At 41.8% G+C, this 22,715-nt stretch overlaps 1 protein-coding gene across 5 annotated transcripts in view; it reads left to right on the forward strand.

The window, feature by feature from the left end:
• Positions 1–22,715, forward strand: part of kat2b (K(lysine) acetyltransferase 2B) — an 81,513-nt gene that overhangs the window by 6,435 nt on the left and 52,363 nt on the right. For all 5 annotated transcript variants that reach the window (XR_010967226.1, XR_010967227.1, XM_068006214.1 and 2 more), the window contains exons 3-5: positions 6,300–6,445; positions 11,553–11,642; positions 13,971–14,152. Coding sequence is in view for 3 of the 5 variants with exons in the window: in XM_068006214.1 (XP_067862315.1) it covers positions 6,300–6,445; positions 11,553–11,642; positions 13,971–14,152 (418 nt within the window). In the remaining 2 variants the exon portion in view is untranslated. The remainder of the gene's footprint in view (positions 1–6,299; positions 6,446–11,552; positions 11,643–13,970; positions 14,153–22,715) is intronic.

The following is a 22,715-nucleotide window of genomic DNA, read 5'->3' on the forward strand; positions in this document are numbered from 1 at the left end:
TGTATGCTCACAAAATTGTTAGATTCCTGTTCCGATGATATTGGTTGATAAGTGTTCCTTTTTAAAATATATATTTTTTTAAAGATAACTCTTTAATGCCAAAGTTGCCATATCTAATTTAGTGACTATTGCTTTAAGGCCATTGCCCACAGGTGTTTTTTTTCCTTCAAATTTCTTTGGTCTTCCCTTTCGGAAAAGCTGTCTTTAAGAAAACAGCTAAATTGTCATACACGGCAGAGCGATATTGAAATTTGATGTTTCGTAACACCCCTGGGCAATAGCAATCATTATATGATTACATCTGGCATGATCTGGTATAAACTATAAATCAATACTCAGTTGACTTCAAAAGAGCCAACTCCAAGAGGTTGAGGGACCTTTAACTAATCAGAGGTAGTATTGAAGAAAACCTCAATTCAGAACAAATGGAGTACCTTCAAAGACATTCACCTGAACATATAAGATAAATACATACCAAGGACTGGTAAGCACAAAGGTGATCCCAGACTACCCATGAGAAAAGGAATAGGAAATCTATTAATATCAGCAAAATGTTCATGGAATCAGGTGTATAATTTGCACTTTAGATCCTGAAAATTTAAGAGGTTTATTTGTGCACATTACACTTCTACATTGTCTAACTTTGCTAGGAGGATGGTTTAATTTTATCAGAGGTGTAATATGGCCCTCAAGATGTCATCTAGTTCTTTATCTTGGAACATTTTTTTCTAAAGTCTGGCTGTGCAATGTTGCCGTCTCTATGGAATTTGTAGATTGTGGTAGCTTTATAAAAATGGGAAAAATTTGACTGACTGAAAATGGTAGTGAAATAGTGTATATTTGCTGATAGGTCTTTTCTTAGAATCATTACAGCACAGAAGGAAGCCATTTGGCCCATCGAACCTGCGCCGGCTCTTTGTCAGAGCAATCCAGTTAGTCCCATTCCCCCGCTGTTTCCCTGTCGCCCTACAATTTTTTTCTCTTCAAATATTCATCCAATTAAGAACATAAGAACATAAGAAATGGGAGCAGGAGTAGGCCAATCGGCCCCTCGAGCCTGCTCCGCCATTCAATAAGATCATGGCTGATCTGATCCTAACCTCAAATCTAAATTCATGTCCAATTTCCTGCCCGCTCCTTGTAACCCCTAATTCCCTTTACTTCTAGGAAACTGTCTATTTCTGTTTTAAATTTATTTAATGATGTAGCTTCCACAGCTTCCTGGGGCAGCAAATTCCACAGACCTACTACCCTCTGAGTGAAGAAGTTTCTCCTCATCTCAGTTTTGAAAGAGCAGCCCCTTATTCTAAGATTATGCCCCCTAGTTCTAGTTCCACCCATCCTTGGGAACATCCTTACCGCATCCACCCGATCAAGCCCCTTCACAATCTTATATGTTTCAATAAGATCGCCTCTCATTCTTCTGAACTCCAATAAGTAGAGTCCCAATCTACCCAACCTCTCCTCATATGTCCGCCCCCTCATCCCCGGGATTAACCGAGTGAACCTTCTTTGTACTGCCTCGAAAGCAAGTATGTCTTTTCTTAAGTATGGAGACCAAAACTGTATGCAGTATTCCAGGTGCGGTCTCACCAATTCCTTTTTGAAAGCCATGATTGAATCTGCTTCCACCACCCTTTCAGGTTGCGCATTCCTCTGTAAAAAAAATTTTCCTCATGTCGCCTTTGGTTCTTTTGCCAATCACCTTAAATCTGTATCCTCTGGTTCTCGACCCTTCTGCCAATGGGAAAAGTCTCTCTTTATTTACTTTATCTAAACCAATCATGATTTTGAACACTTCTATCAAATCTCCTCTCAACCTTCTCTGCTCTAAGGAGAATAATCCCATCTTCTCCAGTCCATCCACGTAACCGAAGTCCCTCATCCCTGGGACCATTCTAGCAAATCTTTTCTGCACCCTCTCTAAGGCCTTCACATCCTTCCTAAAGTGCGATGCCCAGAATTGGACACAATACTCCAGTTGTGGCCGAACCAATGTTTTATAAAGGTTCAACATAACTTTGTTGTTTTTATACTCTATGCCTCTATTTATAAGCCCAGGATCCCGTATGCTTTTTTAACCGCTTTCTCAACCTGTCCTGCCACCTTCAAAGATTTGTGCACATATACCCCCAGATCTCTCTGTTCCTTTAGAATTGTACGATTTGGTTTATATTGCCTCTCCTCGTTCTTCTTGCCAAAATGTATCACTTTGTACTTCTCTGCATTAAATTTCATCTGCCATGTGTCTGCCCATTCCACCAGCCTGTCTATATCCTCTTGAAGTCTATTACGATCCTCCTCACTGTTTACTACACTTCCAAGTGTTGTGTCATCTGCAGATTTTGAAATTGTGCCTTATACATTCAAGTCCAAGTCATTAATACATATCAAGAAAAGAAGCAGTCCTCATACCGACCAAGTTTCTTGACTGAGCTAGGTGAATTACTCAGCATAGCAAACTATTTGAAAGATGGACCCCATGCTGGCATCAGTTACTCGGTTCTAATGCCACTTGAAACTCATCATTCTACCATGGCAGGATCTATCACCGAATAAACACTTCATGTTGCTTTGTTTTTTTTCTTACAGTAGTTGCTGTAAACTTTTGAATGCCAAATTACTCCCAGTGTGTGAATTCCAGTAACAATGGCCAGAAGGCATTAGTAGCAATAGCACCAATGGAGCAATAAAAGATATTGGCACTCTTTGAAGGTTCATTTTAAGAAATCAGGCCAAACACACAGGATAACATTCTGATCATACATATTGTAGGACAGCAGTTTTATTAAAACAATATTGATAAAATGGTTGGTGGGGGAAGGAAAGAAGAAGAATTCATACACAGGTGCTATTTTTACATTGGAGTTTTAAATGCCTTTAATTTCTTTTCTGTCAAATCCTGTTATTATCATTACTTTGTTTTGCAACATTTCTGTGATTTCAACTTTTGTCAATACTTTTTCTTTATATCTGTGTCAATTTTTTCAGTTGCTTTTATTGTACAGTGTTGCTTGAATAGGGCAAATTTATATCACTATTCACCTGTCTTTGTATCTGTGGACATTTTACCTTGCCTTAGTCAGTGGGCAGCTTGATATCGTAACTACACCCCCACCCAAAAGCTAGAGACCCAGGTTGAAATCACTGCTTCCTCTAACATTCAGACACAGAATGAATCTTGCTGTTGTTTTCTGTTTTTCACTGTACGAAGTTCTCACGGTAATAATGTTTCATATGGGATGGGAGGAGAAAGGTGATGTTGTAGATAAAATTATCAATAAATTCCACCTTAAGTCAATTGAGGAGATAAAAACAAAGTAGCAATGCCAGTATCTGTAGAGATTGTGTGAACCAGGCCATTACATGTTCCATAATGAAGGAGGAGCGCTGGCTGTTAGGGCAACCGACTAGTATGTAAAGAGATGGAGGGAAATGATTTTTTTAAAAATAAACTGGTCCAGACTTTAGCTAAATTAAATAGTCTTTAAAAAAAAACCTTTTAGCAAAAGAAAACGCAGCTTTATCTTTCAGCAAATTTCAAACTACAGTGGGGGTAATTTTTGTCTTTCATGTAAAACAGTTCTATTTTAGTTTTCACTGCTTTAGGACCCGCCAGAATCTCAAGTGCTAATAGCACTCAGTCTTCATGTCTAACCTTATTTGCATAATGATTCACAATTCCAAGTGCAAACTGCTGGTTCTACAAAGTTAAGAGACAAAAATTGGGTGCAAGTAAAATTTAAAGGGGAACATCACAAGGAGGCGGACAAAACTTTAGAAAAATTCAGGAGAACCTTAAAAGACACCTCAACCCATCAGCAACCTTTACCAAGGCTGAAAGGGCATGGGATTAAGAAATGACAAGCCACGATGAAAGGAAGGGGATGCATAGGGGCAGGCATGAGTCTCCAGATAAGTGATGGTAGAGCCCAGCATTTGGCCTTCTCTTCGATGGCTACTGAAATTGAGATGATGCTTACGAGAAGGGTTTTCCTCTGTGCCACTCTACAGCACCATCCCATAGGTCAGCATTGCAGCATGCCTGCAAGTAGGTGCAGTCAAGTTACAGGTCACAGCTGACCGTTATTGTATCTGCACAAGTGCAAGCTCTATGCTGCATGGTAGCCGCTGGTATCCTTGCAGCAGATGGCAGAGCTTGGCTTCTTCCCCACTGCTGACCCAGACTCTGAGAAGGCCGGTTACCACTTCGTTGCCAGGTGGGTTTGTCATAGACCACAGAAATGATTAGTGGCATCTTGGCAGGTGTGGCCAAACAGGCAGCCTTGGCTCCTGATCACCCTGGAATGCCTTTTTGAATGCAAGACGACATAAAACATGACATGTTGTGATTGGGATGTTTCTGAAGAATTTTCCAGCATAAGGTTTAGACAGGCGGTCTGCTGGCACAGCTCACATTAGGAAGAGGAGCCTCCACCAAAAGTGACAAAGTGAGGTTGCTACCTCTCTCTGCAGAGGTGCAGATGTGGCTGGGCTGGCCCAGAGCAGCTCTCAGCCAACCCAGCCTGCCTGGCATCCTTCCACTGGGATCAGGTACATAGATCATTGAAGTGTCATGAACAGGTGCAGAAAATAATCAAGAAGGCAAATGGAATGCTGGCCTTTATATCTAGAGGACTGGAGTACAAGGGGGCAGAAGTTATGCTGCAGCTATACAAAACCCTGGTTAGACCACACCTGGAATACTGTGAGCAGTTCTGGGCACCGCACCTTCGGAAGGACATATTGGCCTTGGAGGGAGTGCAGCATAAGTTTACTAGAATGATACCCGGACTTCAAGGGTTAAGTTACGAGGAGAGATTACACAAATTGGGGTTGTATTCTCTAGAGTTTCGATGGTTAAGGGGTGATCTGATCAAAGTTTATAAGATATTAAGGGGAACAGATAGGGTGGATAGAGAGAAACTATTTCCGCTGGTTGGGGATTTTAGGAGTAGGGGGCACAGTCTAAAAATTAGAGCCAGACCTTTCAGGAGCGAGATTAGAAAACATTTCTACACACAAAGGGTTGTAGAAGTTTGGAACTCTCTTCCGCAAATGGCAATTGATACTAGCTCAATTGCTAAATTTAAATGTGAGATAGATAGCTTTTTGGCAACCAAAGGTATTAAGGGATGTGGGCCAAAGTCAGGTAAGAGGAGTTAGATCACAGATCAGCCATGATCTTATCAAATGGCGGAGCAGGCACGAGGGGCTGAATGGCCTACTCCTGTTCCTATGTTCCCTTTTCCTCCAAACACATCACATCAAAAGATTTCCAGCGGCAAATCCTGGTGCTAATAAAGGGAGCAAAATAAATAAATGCACTTGGCACTAAGTACCAGCCTTAGTACCATCTAGGAACAAAAAAAAGTACAAAAAGGCCCTTTAAAAGGCCTATTGCACTTACCTATAAAGGCATAGGCCTTTGAAATGCCCTCCTGCCTGCAGATCCACCCGAGGTTTTATCCTCTGCCAGGTTTCACTATGTGGGAGGCTCAGCATCTGGAACACTCCTGAAGCTCTTCCGTACTCCCCCTTTTAATACAAAATTAGAGCCAGACCTTTCAGGAGCGAGATTAGAAAACATTTCTACACACAAAGGGTTGTAGAAGTTTGGAACGCTCTTCCGCAAATGGCAATTGATACTAGCTCAATTGCTAAATTTAAATGTGAGATAGATAGCTTTTTGGCAACCAAAGGTATTAAGGGATATGGGCCAAAGTCAGGTAAGAGGAGTTAGATCACAGATCAGCAAGAGTTGCAGACGCCCATCCCAAGCCTGATGAATATCGAGCTTGGCGGTAACTGAGTGGGGATCAGGCGGTACTGAGTTCCACTGCATTTTTATTCCTTTTCCTACTCCAACTAAATTTCTTAACTAAAATTAAGCTGCATTTATAGCCTATTTTGATCACTTTTCCTCTAACACTTTTGTGGGTGGGACAGTTTTTCTTAATATTGCTTATTTTTCTGTTTTGTTTGTAGCTTTTCATTTCCATTTGTAAACATGCTTGATTTACATTAATGAAATCCATTTAGCAGGAAAATTGAGAACTCCATTGTGTTTGCAAAATATGCTTCCAAATTGTGTGGCCAGGAAATGGTCAATCTGTTTACAGCACTTGTGGGCTGCTTGATTTTCCTGATCTGGGTGGTGGTCTTGTGATTTTTATGCGGCTGTGTGGGATTCGCAAAGCCAATACTATAACTCTCTTTGTTTACCCAAAGGGAAGTGAAATCCTGTTAAAGCTGAAATGCAGAACCAAGAACAAACTTTGTACTGTTGTGTTTTTCAGCTGATCATGTTTCCCACTTGGAAAATGTATCAGAAGAAGAAATGAATAGGCTTCTTGGAATTGTACTAGATGTGGAGTACTTATTTACCTGTGTCCACAAAGAAGAAGATGCAGATACAAAGCAAGTTTACTTTTACCTGTTCAAAGTAAGTGTAAAGGTAGATAATTTTTCATTGTCCAATTCATTTTGAATCTTTGACAAGTAAGTAGTTGCCTAATTTTATGAAATGTTTACTGAAATGACAATTATTGATAAAAATTTCTGCACAAGCTGTTAAATAACCTCCACTTTATAGAATTCACAGGGCTACTTGAGGCCTAGCAGCATACTTAGCAACAGTACATGTTTGGTGGCTATTTTAATAAGATACATTTAATTGCATCACCAATCATTGTCAAGTTTTCCACACAAAAGCATTTTGAAACCAGTTGCAATAAATGGTTATGGTATAAGTAGAAAATAGCACAATTATCTACAGAATGCTTAAATGCCTTTATGATCTGCCATACATAATCCACATTTAATCTTAGTGCTTATGTGTTTAGAGTGCATGTCACGTGTTACATACATGCGTATATATAAAATGCACAACCAACCATGAAGTGTCTTCTTTTTCCCTACCATTCCTGAATACAGTGACTAATGCTAGGGTACACCCTACAGGTGATTTATATCCTCTTATAGGCTGTTTTATCACATGTGCTTCACCAGTGAGAATCAGCAGGCTACGGAAACATTCGGACCATTACAGCTAAGCTGTGTCCTGACCACTTTGAGATCTGAACACGCACGCATTTGTAGCTGAAATCTTTGGATGGTGATCAAGAGTGGGAACCCTAGCTGACTTTTCCTTTTGTTAGTATGGGAAGAGGGCAGAGGCACTAAAACCAATTGAAATATTTACAGATACCTTTTTGATTTGGAAATGCAGTCGCAATATGGTATATATCCGATAACTATTTATAGCAAAATTACAACAAGCTTCACTTTTTTTCTTTAATTTTTTTTACTTTTATGTAACTTTTTTGTTGTATGTTATCCTCCTGTTTTCAGCTTTGTCTGGCAATCCACCGTCCCCCCACCCCCTTGCTGAGAAGGCAGGTGTATACCTTGCTGCAAGACTGCTTTCAGTGTTCCTGTAGTTTGCATTTGATGATGGCACAGCTGAACGTACCTTGATGGAAATTGCGGGCACAAACCCATTGCATGTTGTTCTATTGTAGTGTATTCATCTGAAGTGTTCCACAGACTCAGTACGTTGTGTTACCCTTAGTGTATGTGTGTATCTAAACCATATTAAAAATCTTGTGTCTGTGTGCACTTCCTGTTAACTTTTTCCATTAAATTCCTATGTGCACATTTATAATGTAAATAGTGCATGTAAACTTGTCACAATGTAATTATGCCTTATTGGAGGTACTATAGCACCATCACTGGTAGGAGGGTGTAATTACAGTTTGACATGTTTACATGGGCGCATTTCATTCTAACTGTGGACATGTGTTTATATTTTCACATTACAAATTCCTAAGGAGAGATTGTATGACTTTAAAATGGAACTGAATCTGCACACCCTAGTCCAATTATTCCCTGCCCTTTAACCATCACTTCACCTGTAGACTATACTTGGTCTTGATTCCCCTTGTACAACTTCACAGGAGATCGACTACCGTGTCTGTGTATTAATATAATATTTGTGTGTGTGTCATACTTATTTCCTGTGTCACAATTTTTTCATGCCTAGGGTATTACTCTCAGCTGTAAGGTTGCCATTATAGTTGCCTTTCAATCCTCCCACTGTTAGGTGGCATGCTGTTGTTCCTTCAGACTCTGTCTCTCAGGTCTGTTGCTGTAAGTGCCACTGCAACAAGTTTAAATTTTATTTCAGTTTTTTGTATTTATTTTTTTCTTCTGCCTCAGACCATCTGGTAATTGTTATCTATAATTTCTTCATATTTATTTTACTTTTATTAGCTGTCATCTCCTCTGCCTTCCTCCGCTGGTCCTCACCTCCTGCTGAAATTTATATATTCCTTTCCAGCTCTCTCAGGCCATCTTTTAGTAGAATTTAGTTGCGTTTTATACCTCTTTGTCATTTTACCATATACCACTGGCTCACGTGGAGCATAAATGCCGGCATAGACCAGTTGGGTCGAATGGCCTGTTTCTGTGCTGTAGTTTCGATGAGTCTGCTTTCCTATTGCCAAACACTATTCTGGGTTTCGTGTGCCTACAAATCCTGAGCCTGCTTTCCACCACCCCCTCTCTAGGGCTTGCCACCTCCTATTTGTCAGTCTCCCATTACCTGTGAAACACAGGCCTGATTCCCACAGGTCCTGTCTCAGAGCCTGCTGCCTCCTACTTACCAGCCCTGGTCTACCTGTAGTCACAACTATTCAACAATAACAGCAACTTGTATTTATTTAGTGCCATTAATGTAGAAAACCATCCTAAGGCATAGTCAGACAAAAGTCAACACCAAGCCAAAGAAGGTTATATTAGGAGGGGTAACTAAAAGCTTGGTCAAAGAGGTGAGTTTTTAGAAGAGTTTTAAAGGAGAAGAGGGAAGTGGAGAGATTTAGGGAGGGAATTATAGCGCTTGGGGCCTAGACAGTGAAGGCATGGCCACCAGTGGTGGAGTGGGGGATGCACAAGAGACCAGAGTTGAAGGAATGCAGTGTTCTCTAAGGGTGGTAGTGCTGAAGAAGGCTGCTGAGATGGGGAGGGCAAGGTCATGAAGGGATTTAAATATGAGAATTTGAAATTTGAGCTGTTGGGGGACTGAGAGTCAATATAGGTCAGTGAGCACAGAGATGAGTGAGTGGGAGTTGGTGTGAGTTAGGATACAGGCAACATAGTTTTGGATGAGCAGAAGTTTATGGAGGGTGGAGGAAGGGAGGCTGGCCAGGAAAGCATCGGAATAGTTGAGACTGGAGGTTAAAAAGACATGGATGGGAGTTTTGGCAGCAGATGAGCTGAGGCAGGGGTGGAGACGGGCGAGCAGCCTCACTGCCCCTCTGGTCTGCTAACTGATCCTTAATTGTTTTCCAGCACTGAACTGGGTAACTGGCAATTTGGTTTTGAAAGCACTCGTTGCACTTATAATGTATTTACTTGACATTATAAGCACAATGAGTGCTTTCAAAACTAAACTGATGGCTTCGCTGTTCTGTACTGGGAAACTGGCCAAGATTATGTAGCAGGCCTGGGGGACAGCAGGTATTACAGCTACAAAAGGCTATGTGATTGGAATGGGAGTGAGGAGAAAAGGGTAAACGATGAATGGGTGAAAAATGGGAGCATAGGAAAGCAGAAGGCAGGAAGGTTAAGGGATGGGAATGACAGGGGGAACAGTAGAGGGTAGAGATAAAGGAAGTTTGAAGGAGGTGAGCAGAGCTAAATGAGAAGGGAAGAGCAGATGTTTGCAAATTAACAACAAATCATAATTCAATAGCTAGGTCTGTAACTAATCAGCAAGTAGGCAAAACAAATAAAAATCACCAATCGTGAATTTCAGAACACTACAAACTAAAAATGGGTGCTCATTAAAAGTTACATAGCAAAAATTGACTGTCAATAACAGCTACCAATTTTTAAAAAGTGGACTAATTTAGTCTGAAAATATGTTTTGAAAATTCATTTATCTGCAGTCCAAAAAATACATGACAAACACAAAAAGTACATATTCTACAATAGTACACATAAATTTGTCTAAAGAATGTCTTTTGTGTCTTTCTTAACTTTTTTCACTGTTTGTGTCTGAGAAGCTTGCACCTATATTTAGGGCTCTGTGCTGTCTTACAATTCATTTTCCTGGGTTTTATAGCCCAGCTTTTGCTTTCAGCTGTGGTCTGTGGCATATGTATGGCAGGTAACCATGTGGTCTGTACTGTATTTTGTTATGGGACCTTTTTAATTATTCTTTAAATCAGTATCTTTCAGTTTAAAAAAAATGATTTTCATTTCATTGCAGTTATTCTGGATTTAGTTTTGGAGCTTTGGATCGTTCCTGTGTGGCAGTACTTGTCGCCCATATTTAGTTTTTTTTTAATTTATGAGCTCCTTCAAAATACATCCTTGAAAATTTTTACTATTTAAAAAAAAATGTCTTATTTATGGCATCTTTATTTAATCCTGATTTTTTTTCTGCAGCACTGAATCGTATATGCAGAGCTGCTACCATATAGGCTGCACATACATTATTGTCCTCTGGGGATACTTTTTATTTTCTTGATTGATGAGTAACAAAATAAAAATGTTTCTCTATGTTGCCTGTGAGGTGGTGCGGGTTGAAAAGGAGATGATTGAGGTTGAAGTAATTGGGGGATGGGAATGTGGAAATTGAAGAAGTGGGGACAGGTAAGCATATTTAGGAGGGAACAGGGAGCAGAGACTGGTGAACAAGGGGTGGGTTAAGTAGAAGGAGTGAGAACATTTTTTTGGCATGGATAATGTTTATATTTTTTTATATATCTTTAAAACTAGTTTATATTATAAATATATATATATTTATATAAATTATTCAATACATTCAGTTTAATTATGTTTCTATTTTAAAAATCTGACTAAGAACAATTAAGCTTGAATTAGTCAGTCAGGCACAGCAATTATGCTTTGTGGCCTTTAAAGGGACACAAACGTGAAGCTGCACACTTTGCATTTTAACATTAGAATTACGCACAGCATGATATAACACCCCTGTCCTTCTAAAAACCGCATATCCCCTGACTTGCTGTGAGCAGGATTACAGAAGATCTGTACTGCTAGTTTTTAAAAATTACATATAAATTCTACATTAGCTGCTGCAAACAGTTTTAATATTCCAACCCTTTTTAGCAAAATATGTTGTCAGTTTCATGTCAGACATGCTTAACTCTGTACAACCCCGCGAGGATCAAACCTGGAATCTTCCTGGTCTATATGGTTCAATACCATACCACACAGTACATGTATGATTGGAGATACTTGGATCTATCTAGTTTTAATAAAAATTATTTCAATTGAATTTGCTATTTTATAAGGCTATGTTGTTTAATATTGTTTGATGTTTGTGTCCTGCTGGAACCTGTTATGATTCCCAATTTCTTTCTTTCCCATTCTTGCTGTAGCCTGGCCTTTGATCATATTTCCCCACAACAATACTCATTCTCTCTGGTACTGAATGCACCCCAAAAGTTTGAAGGATATATTCCTTCCATTTTATGCATCTTTTCCTTTCTGGACTCATGATATGTGTTTAATTAAATTTACAGCTTTTGAGGAAATGTATTTTACAAATGGGTAACCCTGTGGTGGAAGGACCATTAGGAAGTCCACCTTTTGAGAAACCCAGCATTGAACAGGTAAAGAGACTGAAGTTATTTGCAAACTGCAATCTGTAGAGTCACCTTTAGCCTTGGGTATTGTAAGGACAGATTGATGCTAAAACAACAGTATGCCCCAAAAATAATTTGGGGATGGGAGAGACTGTTCCTGCTGAGATTTAGTTTAGGAAAATGTAACCTAAGAGTCCATTGTATAGTTCTTTTTGAACTTTCTTTGCTTCCTTAAGTGTGTTACCCTTTTTTTCTTCAAATGCTACAGTTTGCTCCAAAATTCCTCATTCATGCCTTATTCCTCCTTTTTATGACAACAAGAATGCTGTTTGGGGCAAAGCTGTATAAATAACCCAAAACTTCTTGGAGACAGTGTAACCCTCCTGGAACATGAGTTTCATTTCCTGGCTCAGACTGAAAGTGCTGCACAGCTAACATTGGAGACAGTTGTCAGGTGTAGCTGTCACTAGGCTGACCTCTCAGCCTGCCCGTACTGCCCAGGAGTAGTGCTAAAGTCACAATCACTGCTTTGGAGCAAATGCGTAAATCTCAAGCATGCACAGTGCCAAATCTGCCCAATGGAAACTTGCCCAATTACTGAACTACTTTCAGTGGAAGTGATTCAGTTATACAGTTTTATAAAAGAGATATTAGGAAACATGTTTATGCCTTCTCACGCATCTGGCTGGGATTGGAAGCTGTAAGGATAGGTGTAGGCTGAAATGATAAAATACTCCATGAAATACAATGGTTCGTGTGTCACTAGGGCCAGCAGGGCATGTGAGGAGGGGAATGTTGTTTAAAGGGCAGCAGATCAGAGTTGAATAGTAGAGATGTAATGCAACTCTAGAACATAGGAACAGGAGTAGGCCATTCATCCCCTTGAGCCTGTTCCACCATTCAATTAGAAAATGGCTGATCTGTACCTCAATTCTATTTGCTCGCCTTTGCTCCATATCGCTTGATACCCTTACCTAACAAAATCTATCGATCTCGGTCTTGAAAATTCCAATTATCCCAGCATCCACAGCTTTTTGGGGGGAAGAGAGTTCCAGATTTCCACTGCCATTTGTGTGATAAAGTGCTTCCTGATTTCAATCCAAAATGGCCTAGCTTTAATTTTAATATTATGCCCCTTGTTCGGGATTCCCCTACCAGAGGAAATAATTTCTCGGTATCTACTCTATCAAATCCCTTTATCATTTTAAAGACCTTTGATTAGATCACCCCTCAACCTTCGAAACTCAAGGGAATAAAAACTAAGTTTATGCAACCAGTGCTCATAATTTAACTCTAAGCCATGGTATCATTCTGGTGTATCTCCCCTATCCACCATGCTAGTGACCTTCTCAAAAAATTCAACTAGATTAGTCAGACCTGACTTACCCATCACAAATCCATGCTGACGCTCTATGATTGGCTCAAATTTGTTCAGGTGCTTAGTCACTCCGATTATATTTGGGAATCAGGGTGTACTTTTGCAGAGCTTTTACTCAGGAAATTAAATAGGTGGAGAAAAATCCATAATGGGATAGAATATAAAACATAACTGGCCTAAAAATGTACATGATATCTACCTGTTTTCTAAACGTGGGGCCATGGTATTTATTTCAGATGAGGTAACTGTCTGACCAGACTACTTTCCAGAACTAATTTCCCATGAAACATATTAAGTTTCTTTTTAAATTAAATCACTCTGCATTTTCTCTCACCTCCTTACTCCTTTTGGCCAGGGAATGGCACGAGGCAGAGACTTGAATATAAAAATTGGAACGGGAAATAAATTTTAATAATGTAGGAATGGGGATAGATGAAGATACTAGAGTTTTACTTGGTTGTATTTGGGGACCAGGAAGTTTTTATTGCAGAACTTTCCCTTGAGGCCTGAAATTATACTGTGGGATACTAGCATATAAGCATTAGAATATTGGTCTGTATTTTCTGCTATTTTAGCAGAGCTATTCACCCATTTATTTTAAGCTGGTTAATGCCTCGGCTAAAATAGTAGAGAGATGAATTTCAGATGAACACGTTAACATTTGTACACTCGTATTCCACGTGATCAAATAGATGGTTAGATTCTAGTTGGTTTTAGGAAAGACCATGCTTTCCAAATTGCTTGATTTTTCCTTTCTGAATCTAAAGTACTGCAGCTTTCTTTTATTTTCCGGTTTTGAGATCAGTTCCAGCATACAGAAATTATGCTGTTCTCTAATGTGAGTTTATGAACTGGCTTGAAATTTACAGGTAGAAACAAACACTGTACTTCTTATTGACATGTTTTTGCATGCTACATTGAACCATATGAGATTTTTTTTATGCTGATGCTATTTACATTTGCTCTTTTTTATTTAGGGAGTTACTAATTTTGTGCAGTACAAGTTTAGTCACCTTCCACCAAAGGAAAGACAAACTATTTGTGAACTGTCCAAAATGTTTTTGAATCGAATCAACTACTGGCAGCTGGAAACTCCCTCCCAACGAAGGCTTCGGTCACCAAATGATGATGGTGCTGGATACAAGGTTAATTATACAAGGTATTAGACAGATCCTACACAAAATGGGAAGCCCCTGAATGTTGTGAGACTTAGTGCAGACCAAGTTCCAGCTTTTAATTCTTAAAAAGCTCTCATGGCATTTTTTTTTATTGCAGTTGTTCTTTGGTTACAACACAGTGACATACATTTATAGTATGGTGTACATTATATCATCTATATGGTATATTGTGGTAGTGAGTAAGCTTTACCGTGTGGGAAGGGTGGTCGATAACCCTGGGGACTGTAGCTGAAGTCAAATGTAACAAAAGGACATAAGGGGCTGAATATGTCTCCTTACAAATTCCACTTTAACTCTGTCAACCAAGGCTGGGATTTCTACCATTTTGATACTGTGTGGGAAGTGAAACTACTTGGAATGAACAAATTAGTGGTGTTAAAAGATATTGCTGAGGTTGTTTGGTGATACCAAAGCTTTTTAATAAATAGAAGCTGGGACATGGCCTACACCAAGTTCTATATACATGAACAGATGACTATGGGATTGAGCACCAGAGATGCCAAACTTTAATTCACCTGCTCTTTGAAGATGCTATTGACAAGCTGCAGGTGTGCTAATTCTTCACAGGCTATGTGTGGATTCCATGAAATTTCCTGGTTCAGCAGAAGTAGGGGGGGGGGGGGAAAGGGTATCTGCCTTGTCACACTACCTGAACACAACTAGGCAAGACCACTATCAAATTATTTATTGATCTTTGCTGATCTTGATATCTACACAGCAGCACTTAACTAAAGATAAACTTTATGTTCTGATGGTCCCACTGAACTAAAATGGCCAACAGTTGTGCCCTTACAAATAAATGACTGCCGATTCACTCAAAATGTACATTTCTTGATTTTAAACATCAATCTTCAGATAAGAGTAACAGTCTTAGGTAAGAATATGATTTAGTCCTTGTTTTTTTTCTTTCAGTAATACTTAGATCCCTGCTTCCTGGTTCCCACTCCTCATTACCTATTTTCAGTTGGCTTCCAATTCCTGGCATCTTCCTGGTTTGTTCCTGCTCCCTCAGCCCATTCTTGCCTAGTACCTGTTCCCTGGACCTGTTTTCGTCTGGTATCTGTTCTCCAGGCTTGTCTTCAACTGCTCGCCACTCAAACTCTACTCTGCTGACCTGTCTTCCATTACTGCCGTCCTTTAAAACTGAGGGCAGTAGGATGAAAATTTTCAAAGGGTTGAAATTTCTTATTGAATCATTGGCACCATATGAACATCCTGGCACCGGATTACAATGTGATGGTCCATATGACCACAAAGGGCCACCATTCTACCAATGTAAAGCTACTCACAGACCAGGAACACCAGATTATGGTGGTCAATGCTTGCTTCCTAGGCAGCAGTCATGATGCTTTCATTCTAAAGTAGTCCTTTGTTCATCCTTATTTGAAGGCAGATTGCGAGGACAGGTCCTCAGAGACCAAAGTTACCTTCTTCATCCTGGCTAATGACACTCAGTACGAGCTACGGACCAAAGCAAAGTGCTAGTCCAACAAGGTCCATGCATGCTGCATTCCTTTTCTCTGGGGAGTGTGCCTTGGAGCGCCAAACAGTGCAATCCTTCTTGCACCTACCTCATGTTGCCACACCTCCGCCTCACGTTTGTTTCCTGTGCCACTACCATAGACTCTGTTTTGTGCCTCCAATTTGTTTTGGCCTCCCCAATGTATCCGTAATTTGTGTTTTTCCTGCTGCCAATGGCCACTAACCTTGAAACGGCATTTCCGTTTAAATGGTTGCTGCAACCCATTTCATAGTGCAGCAGCACAAAGAATCTCAGCTCCCAACGTGCATTCTCCTAGTGGCAGCCCAATATGTGGCAGAAGTTCACAATTAACACAGAGTTAACCCAGACCCAGAACATTTGGTGGAAATGGTGGATGGACCCATGTGTACTGTTCCCACTGAGGGTGCAAATGAAATGGCCAAATCAGCCATGGTGAGGAAATAAGAAAATGAAAGCATGAGAAAGGTGCTTGGCCCATCAATGCACACCCCTCTGTAACATCATGGTAAGCCTAGTGTTTTGCCTCTACAATTTTGCATGGCAGATTATTCTAAATATCTTGTCTAAATTTACTTATTACTAATCTCAAATTTATGTACTCTGGTCCTATTGCACACTTTGAAATCAGAAATAGATGAGGATATTGTCTTAGATAGAATAAGGAATCTTAAAATAGAATGGGCTGTCGGCCCAGATGATATCCACCCAAGAGTCCTTAAAGAGATGAGACATGTGCTTTGTGCGGCCCTCGCCTGCATCTTTAATAGCTCACTGGAGTCGGGTACTGTTCCCTCAGACTGGAGGCATACCAACGTAGTTCCAGTTTTTAAAAAGGGTGATAATGCAGATCCGGGCAACATAGACCCATTATTTAACTTTGGTAATAGGTAAGGTATTCAAAAGTATCATTGAGATGCCCTAAATGATCACTTGGATAGAGAAAAGGCCTCATCAGGGACACCAAACACCGCTTCCAGAAAAGACAATCGTGTGTTACGAATTTGAATTAATTTTTTTGAAGAAGTCACCAGAATAGTGGATGAGGGTAACCCGGTAGTCATTGACTACCTAGATGTTCAGAAAGTTTTTGATAAGGTACCTCATAAGAGGCTTCCACGTTAGTGGAATTAGTGGTAATCTGCTGCGGTGGATTGAGAATTGGCTGAATGCCCACCCTTAGGCAGAAAGTCGTTGTCAATGGATCTGGATCTACTTGGAGACCGGTTACTAGCAGTGTTCTGCAGGGAATGGTGTTAGGACCTTTGCAATTACAATTTTCGTTAATGACCTAGATGCAGGTGTTGGGAGAATGGTCCTTAAGTTTGCGGATGACACCAAGATATATGCAAGTGTTAGGACTGTTGACAATGCTCGACTACCCCAAGCAGATCTCAATATGTTGGGGGAATGGGCCCGTGTTTGGCAAATGACGTCTAACTTAGAAAAGTGTAGTGTTATGCTAGGTGTAATGCTAAATATGCATACACCCGACAGGGAACAGAATTGAAGCCAGTGATGAAAGATTGAGATCTGGGTGTTACAGTGCATCACTCTCTTAAAGGTTCATGACCAATGCTGTGAAGCTATAGCCAAAGCAAAGAGGGTACTAGGTTGTATATCCAGGACAATTCACTACAAAACAAAGCATACCATTTTGTCCTTGTACAAGGCCATGGCTAAGCCTCAGAGTGCTGTGTGCAGTTTTGGTCTCCTCAGAGGGCGGAGGATATTGAGGCTTTGGAAAGGGTGCTGGGGAGGATCATGAGATTAATTCCCAGTTTAAAGGACCTTAGCTACCCAGGTAGGCTTAAAGATCTGGGTCTGTATACTTCAGAAATGCATAGATTATGGGGTAATTATAGGCATCAGACATGAAAAAGGCAAACCAAGCCCAGTCGACCCTGCAAAGTCCTCCTCACTAACATCTGGGGACTTGTGCCAAAATTGGGACAAGCAACAGTCTGACATAGCCATAGTCACAGAATCATACCTTTCAGCCAACGTCCCTGACTCTTCCAACACCATCCCTGGGTATGTCCTGTCCCACCAGCAAGACAGATCCACCAGAGGTGGCGGTACAGTAATATACAGTCAGGAGGGAGTGGCCCTGGGAGTCCTCAACATTGACTTCGGACCGCATGAAATCTCATGGCATCAGGTCAAACATGCGCAAGGAAACCTCCTGCTGATTACCACCTACCGCCCTCCCTCAGCTGATGAGTCAGTCCTCCTCCATGTTGAACACAATTTGGAGGAAGCACTGAGGGTTGCAAGGGCACAGATTGTACTCTGGGTGGGGGACTTCAATGTCCATCACCAAGAGTGGCTCGGTAGCACCACTACTGACCGAGCTGGCCGAGTCCTGAAGGACATAGCTGCCAGACTGGGCCTGCGTCAGGCGGTGAGCGAACCAACACGAGGGAAAAACCTACTTGACCTCGTCCTCACCAATCTACCTGTCACAGATGCATCTGTCCATGACAGTATTGGTAAGAGTGACCACCGCACAGTCCTTGTGCAGATGAAATCCCATCTTCGCACTGAGGACACCATCCAAGGTGTTGTGTGGCACTATCACTGTGCTAAATGGGATAGATTCAGAACAGATCTAGCAGCTCAAAACTGGGCTTCCATGAGGTGCTGTGGGCCATCAGCAGCAGCAGAATTGTATTCCAGCACAATCTATAACCTCATGGCCTGGCATATTCCTCACTCTGTCACTACCAACAAGCCAGGGGATCAACCCTGGTTCAATGAGTAGTGTGGAAGAGCATGCCAGGAGCAGCACCAGGCATACCTAAAAATGAGGTGCCAACCTGGTGATGCTACAACTCAGGACTACATGCATGCTAAACAGCGGAAGCAACATGCTATAGACAGAGCTAAGCGATTCCACAACCAAAGCTCTACAGTCCTGCCACATCCAGTCGTGAATGGTGGTGGACAATTAAACAACCAATGGGAGGAGGAGGCTCTGTGAACATCCTCAATGATGGCAGAGTCCAGCACGTGAGTGCAAAAGACAAGGCTGAAGCATTTGCAACCATCTTCAGCCAGAAGTGATGAGTGCATGATCTATCTCGGCCTCCTCCCGATGTCTCCACCATCACAGAAGCCAGTCTCAGCCAATTCGATTCACTCCACGTGATATCAAGAAACGGCTGAGTACACTGGATACAGCAAAGGCTATGGGCCCCGACAACATCTCGGCTATAGTGCTGAAGACTTGTGCTCCAGAACTAGCTGCGCCTCTAGCCAAGCTGTTCCAGTACAGCTGCAACACTGGCATCTACCCGACAATGTGGAAAATTGCCCAGGTATGTCCTGTCCACAAAAAGCAGGACAAATCCAATCCGGCCAATTACCGCCCCATCAGTCTACTCTCAATCATCAGCAAAGTGATGGAAGGTGTCGTCGACAGTGCTATCAAACGGCACTTACTCACCAATAACCTGCTCACTGATGTTCAGTTTGGGTTCCGCCAGGACCATTCGGCTCTAAACCTCATTACAGCCTTGGTCCAAACATGGACAAAAGAGCTGAATTCCAGAGGTGAGGTGAGAGTGACTGCCCTTGACATCAAGGCAGCATTTGACAGAGTGTGGCACCAAGGAGCCCTAGTAAAATTGAAGTCAATGGGAATCACGGGGAAAACTCTCCAGTGGCTGGAGTCATACCTAGCACAAAGGAAGATGGTAGTGGTTGTTGGAGGCCAATCATCTCAGCCTCAGGGCATTGCTGCAGGAGTTCCTCAGGGCAGTGTCCTAGGTCCAACCATCTTCAGCTGCTTCATCAATGACCTTCCCTCCATCATGAAGTCAGAAATGGGGGCGCTCGCTGATGATTGCACAGTGTTCAGTTCCATTCGCAACCCCTCAGATAATGAAGCAGTCCGTGCCTGCATGCAGCAAGACCTGGACAACATCCAGACTTGGGCTGATAAGTGGCAAGTAACATTCGCGCCAGATAAGTGCCAGGCAATGACCATCTCCAACAAGAGAGAGTCTAACCACCTCCCCATGACATTCAACGGCATTACCATCGCCGAATCCCCCACCATCAACATCCTGGGGGTCACCATTGACCAGAAACTTAACTGGACCAGCCATATAAATACTGTGGCTACGAGAGCAGGTCAGAGGCTGGGTATTCTGCGGCGAATGACTCACCTCCTGACTCCCCAAAGCCTTTCCACCATCTACAAGGCACAAGTCAGGAGTGTGATGGAATACTCTCCACTTGCCTGGATGAGTGCAGCTCCAACAACACTCAAGAAGCTCGACACCATCCAAGATAAAGCAGCCCGCTTGATTGGCACCCCATCCACCACCCTAAACATTCACTCCCTTCACCACCGGCGCACTGTGGCTGCAGTGTGCACCATCCACAGGATGCACTGCAGCAACTCGCCAAGGCTTCTTTGACAGCACCTCCCAAACCCGCGACCTCTACCACCTAGAAGGACAAGGGCAGCAGGCGCATGGGAACAACACCACCTGCACGTTCCCCTCCAAGTCACACACCATCCCGACTTGGAAATATATCGCCGTTCCTTCATCGTCGCTGGGTCAAAATCCTGGAACTCCCTTCCTAACAGCACTGTGGGAGAACCTTCACCACACGGACTGCAGCGGTTCAAGAAGGCGGCTCACCACCACCTTCTCAAGGGCAATTAGGGATGGGCAATAAATGCCGGCCTTGCCAGCGACGCCCACATCCCGTGAACGAATAAAAAAAAACTTCTACCACCCTTTGTGTGTAGAAATGTTTTCTAATCTCACTTCTGAAAGGTCTGGCTCTAATTTTTAGACTGTGCCCCCTACTCCTAGAATCCCCAACCAGTGGAAATAGTTTCTCTTTATCCACCCTATCTGTTCCCCTTAATATCTTATAAACTTCGATCAGATCACCCCTTAACCTTCTAAACTTTTCTTCAAGGTATATATAAATAATTTGGACTTCAGTTTAGAAAAAGCAATCTGGAAATTTGCTGGTGATACAAAAGTAGGGGGTTTGGCAAACATTGAGCACTGTAAGAGACTTCAGGAAGACATATGGTGGCAGAATGGGCACACGGGTGACAGATGCAGATAATGTGTACGGTAATACATTCTGGGAGAAAAAAACAAGAAATGGGAGTGTACACAATGGAAAGATGCTGAAAGGTATGGATGAACAGAGAAATATAGGGGTTTAATTACATAATTACCTGAAAGTGTTGAGTGCAGGTAGATAAAGCCATGAAAAAGGCCAACAGCATTTTGGGTTTTATAAAAAGGGACATAGAATAGAAGAGTAAAGAAGTTAGGATTAAATTTATACAAACCATTGTTTGGGCCACAGTGCAGTATTGTGTGCGACGTTGGGTGTCCCAATATAGAAAGGCCATTAAAGAATAGAGAATGTACAGCGTAGGTTAACCAAGGACGAGATACTGGAACTATTTCCATTAGATCAGAGAAGCTTAACGGACATTAAATTGAGGTTTTCAAAATTCTGAATAATTTTGATAGAGTAAATAGGGAAAGATTATTTCCTCTGGCTGGTGAGTCATGACGAAGGGTCAATAATTAATTACAAAGACAGTGAGGAGAGAGGTTTGGAGAAATTTCTTCGTGTAGAGGGTTGTTGGAGCATGGATTGCTTTGCCACAGGGAGTGGTTGAGGCAGAGTTCATGTCTCTTTAGAGAAATGTTTTAAATATTTGAAGTAGAGCAAGATGCAGGGCTATGGGGAGAACATGGAGCACAGGAATTTTGGTTTTCTCTCGCAAAGAAGCAGCATAAGAACATAAGAACATAAGAAATTGGAGCAGGAGTAGGCCAATCGGCCCCTCGAGCCTGCTCCGCCATTCAATAAGATCATGGCTGATCTGATCCCAACCACAAATCTAAAGAACACAAGAAGTCGGAGCAGGACCCGGCCACATAGCCCCTGGGCCCTCTCCGCCACCCACAGGGCATTGACCGATCCGAACTCAGCTTCATGTCCAATTTCCTGCCCGCTCCCCATAACCCCTAATTCCCTTTACTTCTAGGAAACTGTCTATTTCTGTTTTAAATTTATCTAATGATGTAGCTTCCACAGCTTCCTGGGGCAGCAAATTCCACAGACCTACCACCCTCTGAGTGAAGAAGTTTCTCCTCATCTCAGTTTTAAAAGAGCAGCCCCTTATTCTAAGATTATGCCCCCTAGTTCTAGTTTCACCCATCTTTGGGAACATCCTTACTGCATCCACCCGATCAAGACCCTTCACAATCTTATATGTTTCAATAAGATCGCCTCTCATTCTTCTGAACTCCAATGAGTAGAGTCCCAATCTACTCAACCTCTCCTCATATGTCCGCCCCCTCATCCCCGGGATTAACCGAGTGAACCTTCTTTGTACTGCCTCGAGAGCAAGTATGTCTTTTCTTAAGTATGGAGACCAAAACTGTATGCAGTATTCCAGGTGCGGTCTCACCAATACCTTATATAACTGCAGCAATACCTCCTTGTTTTTATATTCTATCCCCCTAGCAATAAAAGCCAACATTCCGTTGGCTTTCTTGATCACCTGCTGCACCTGCATACCAACTTTTTGATTTTCTTGCACTAGGACCCCCAGATCCCTTTGTACTGCAGTACTTTCCAGTCTCTCGCCATTAAGAAAATAACTTGCTCTCTGATTTTTCCTGCCAAAGTGCATAACCTCACATTTTCCAATATTATATTGCATCTGCCAAATCTCCGCCCACTCACCCAGCCTGTCTATATCCCCTTGCAGGTTTTTTATGTCCTCCTCACTCTCTACTTTCCCTCCCATCTTTGTATCATCTGCAAATTTTGATATGTTGCACTCGGTCCCCTCCTCCAAATTGTTAATATAGATTGTAAAGAGTTGGGGACCCAGCACCGACCCCTGTGGAACACCACTGGTTACTGGTTGCCAGTCCGAAAATGAACCATTTATCCCAACTCTCTGCTTCCTGTTAGATAACCAATCCTCCACCCATGCCAGAATATTACCCCCAATCCCGTGATTTTTTATCTTAAGTAAT

Source organism: Heptranchias perlo, chromosome 2 (assembly GCF_035084215.1).
Source record: "Heptranchias perlo isolate sHepPer1 chromosome 2, sHepPer1.hap1, whole genome shotgun sequence".
NCBI lineage: Eukaryota > Metazoa > Chordata > Chondrichthyes > Hexanchiformes > Hexanchidae > Heptranchias > Heptranchias perlo.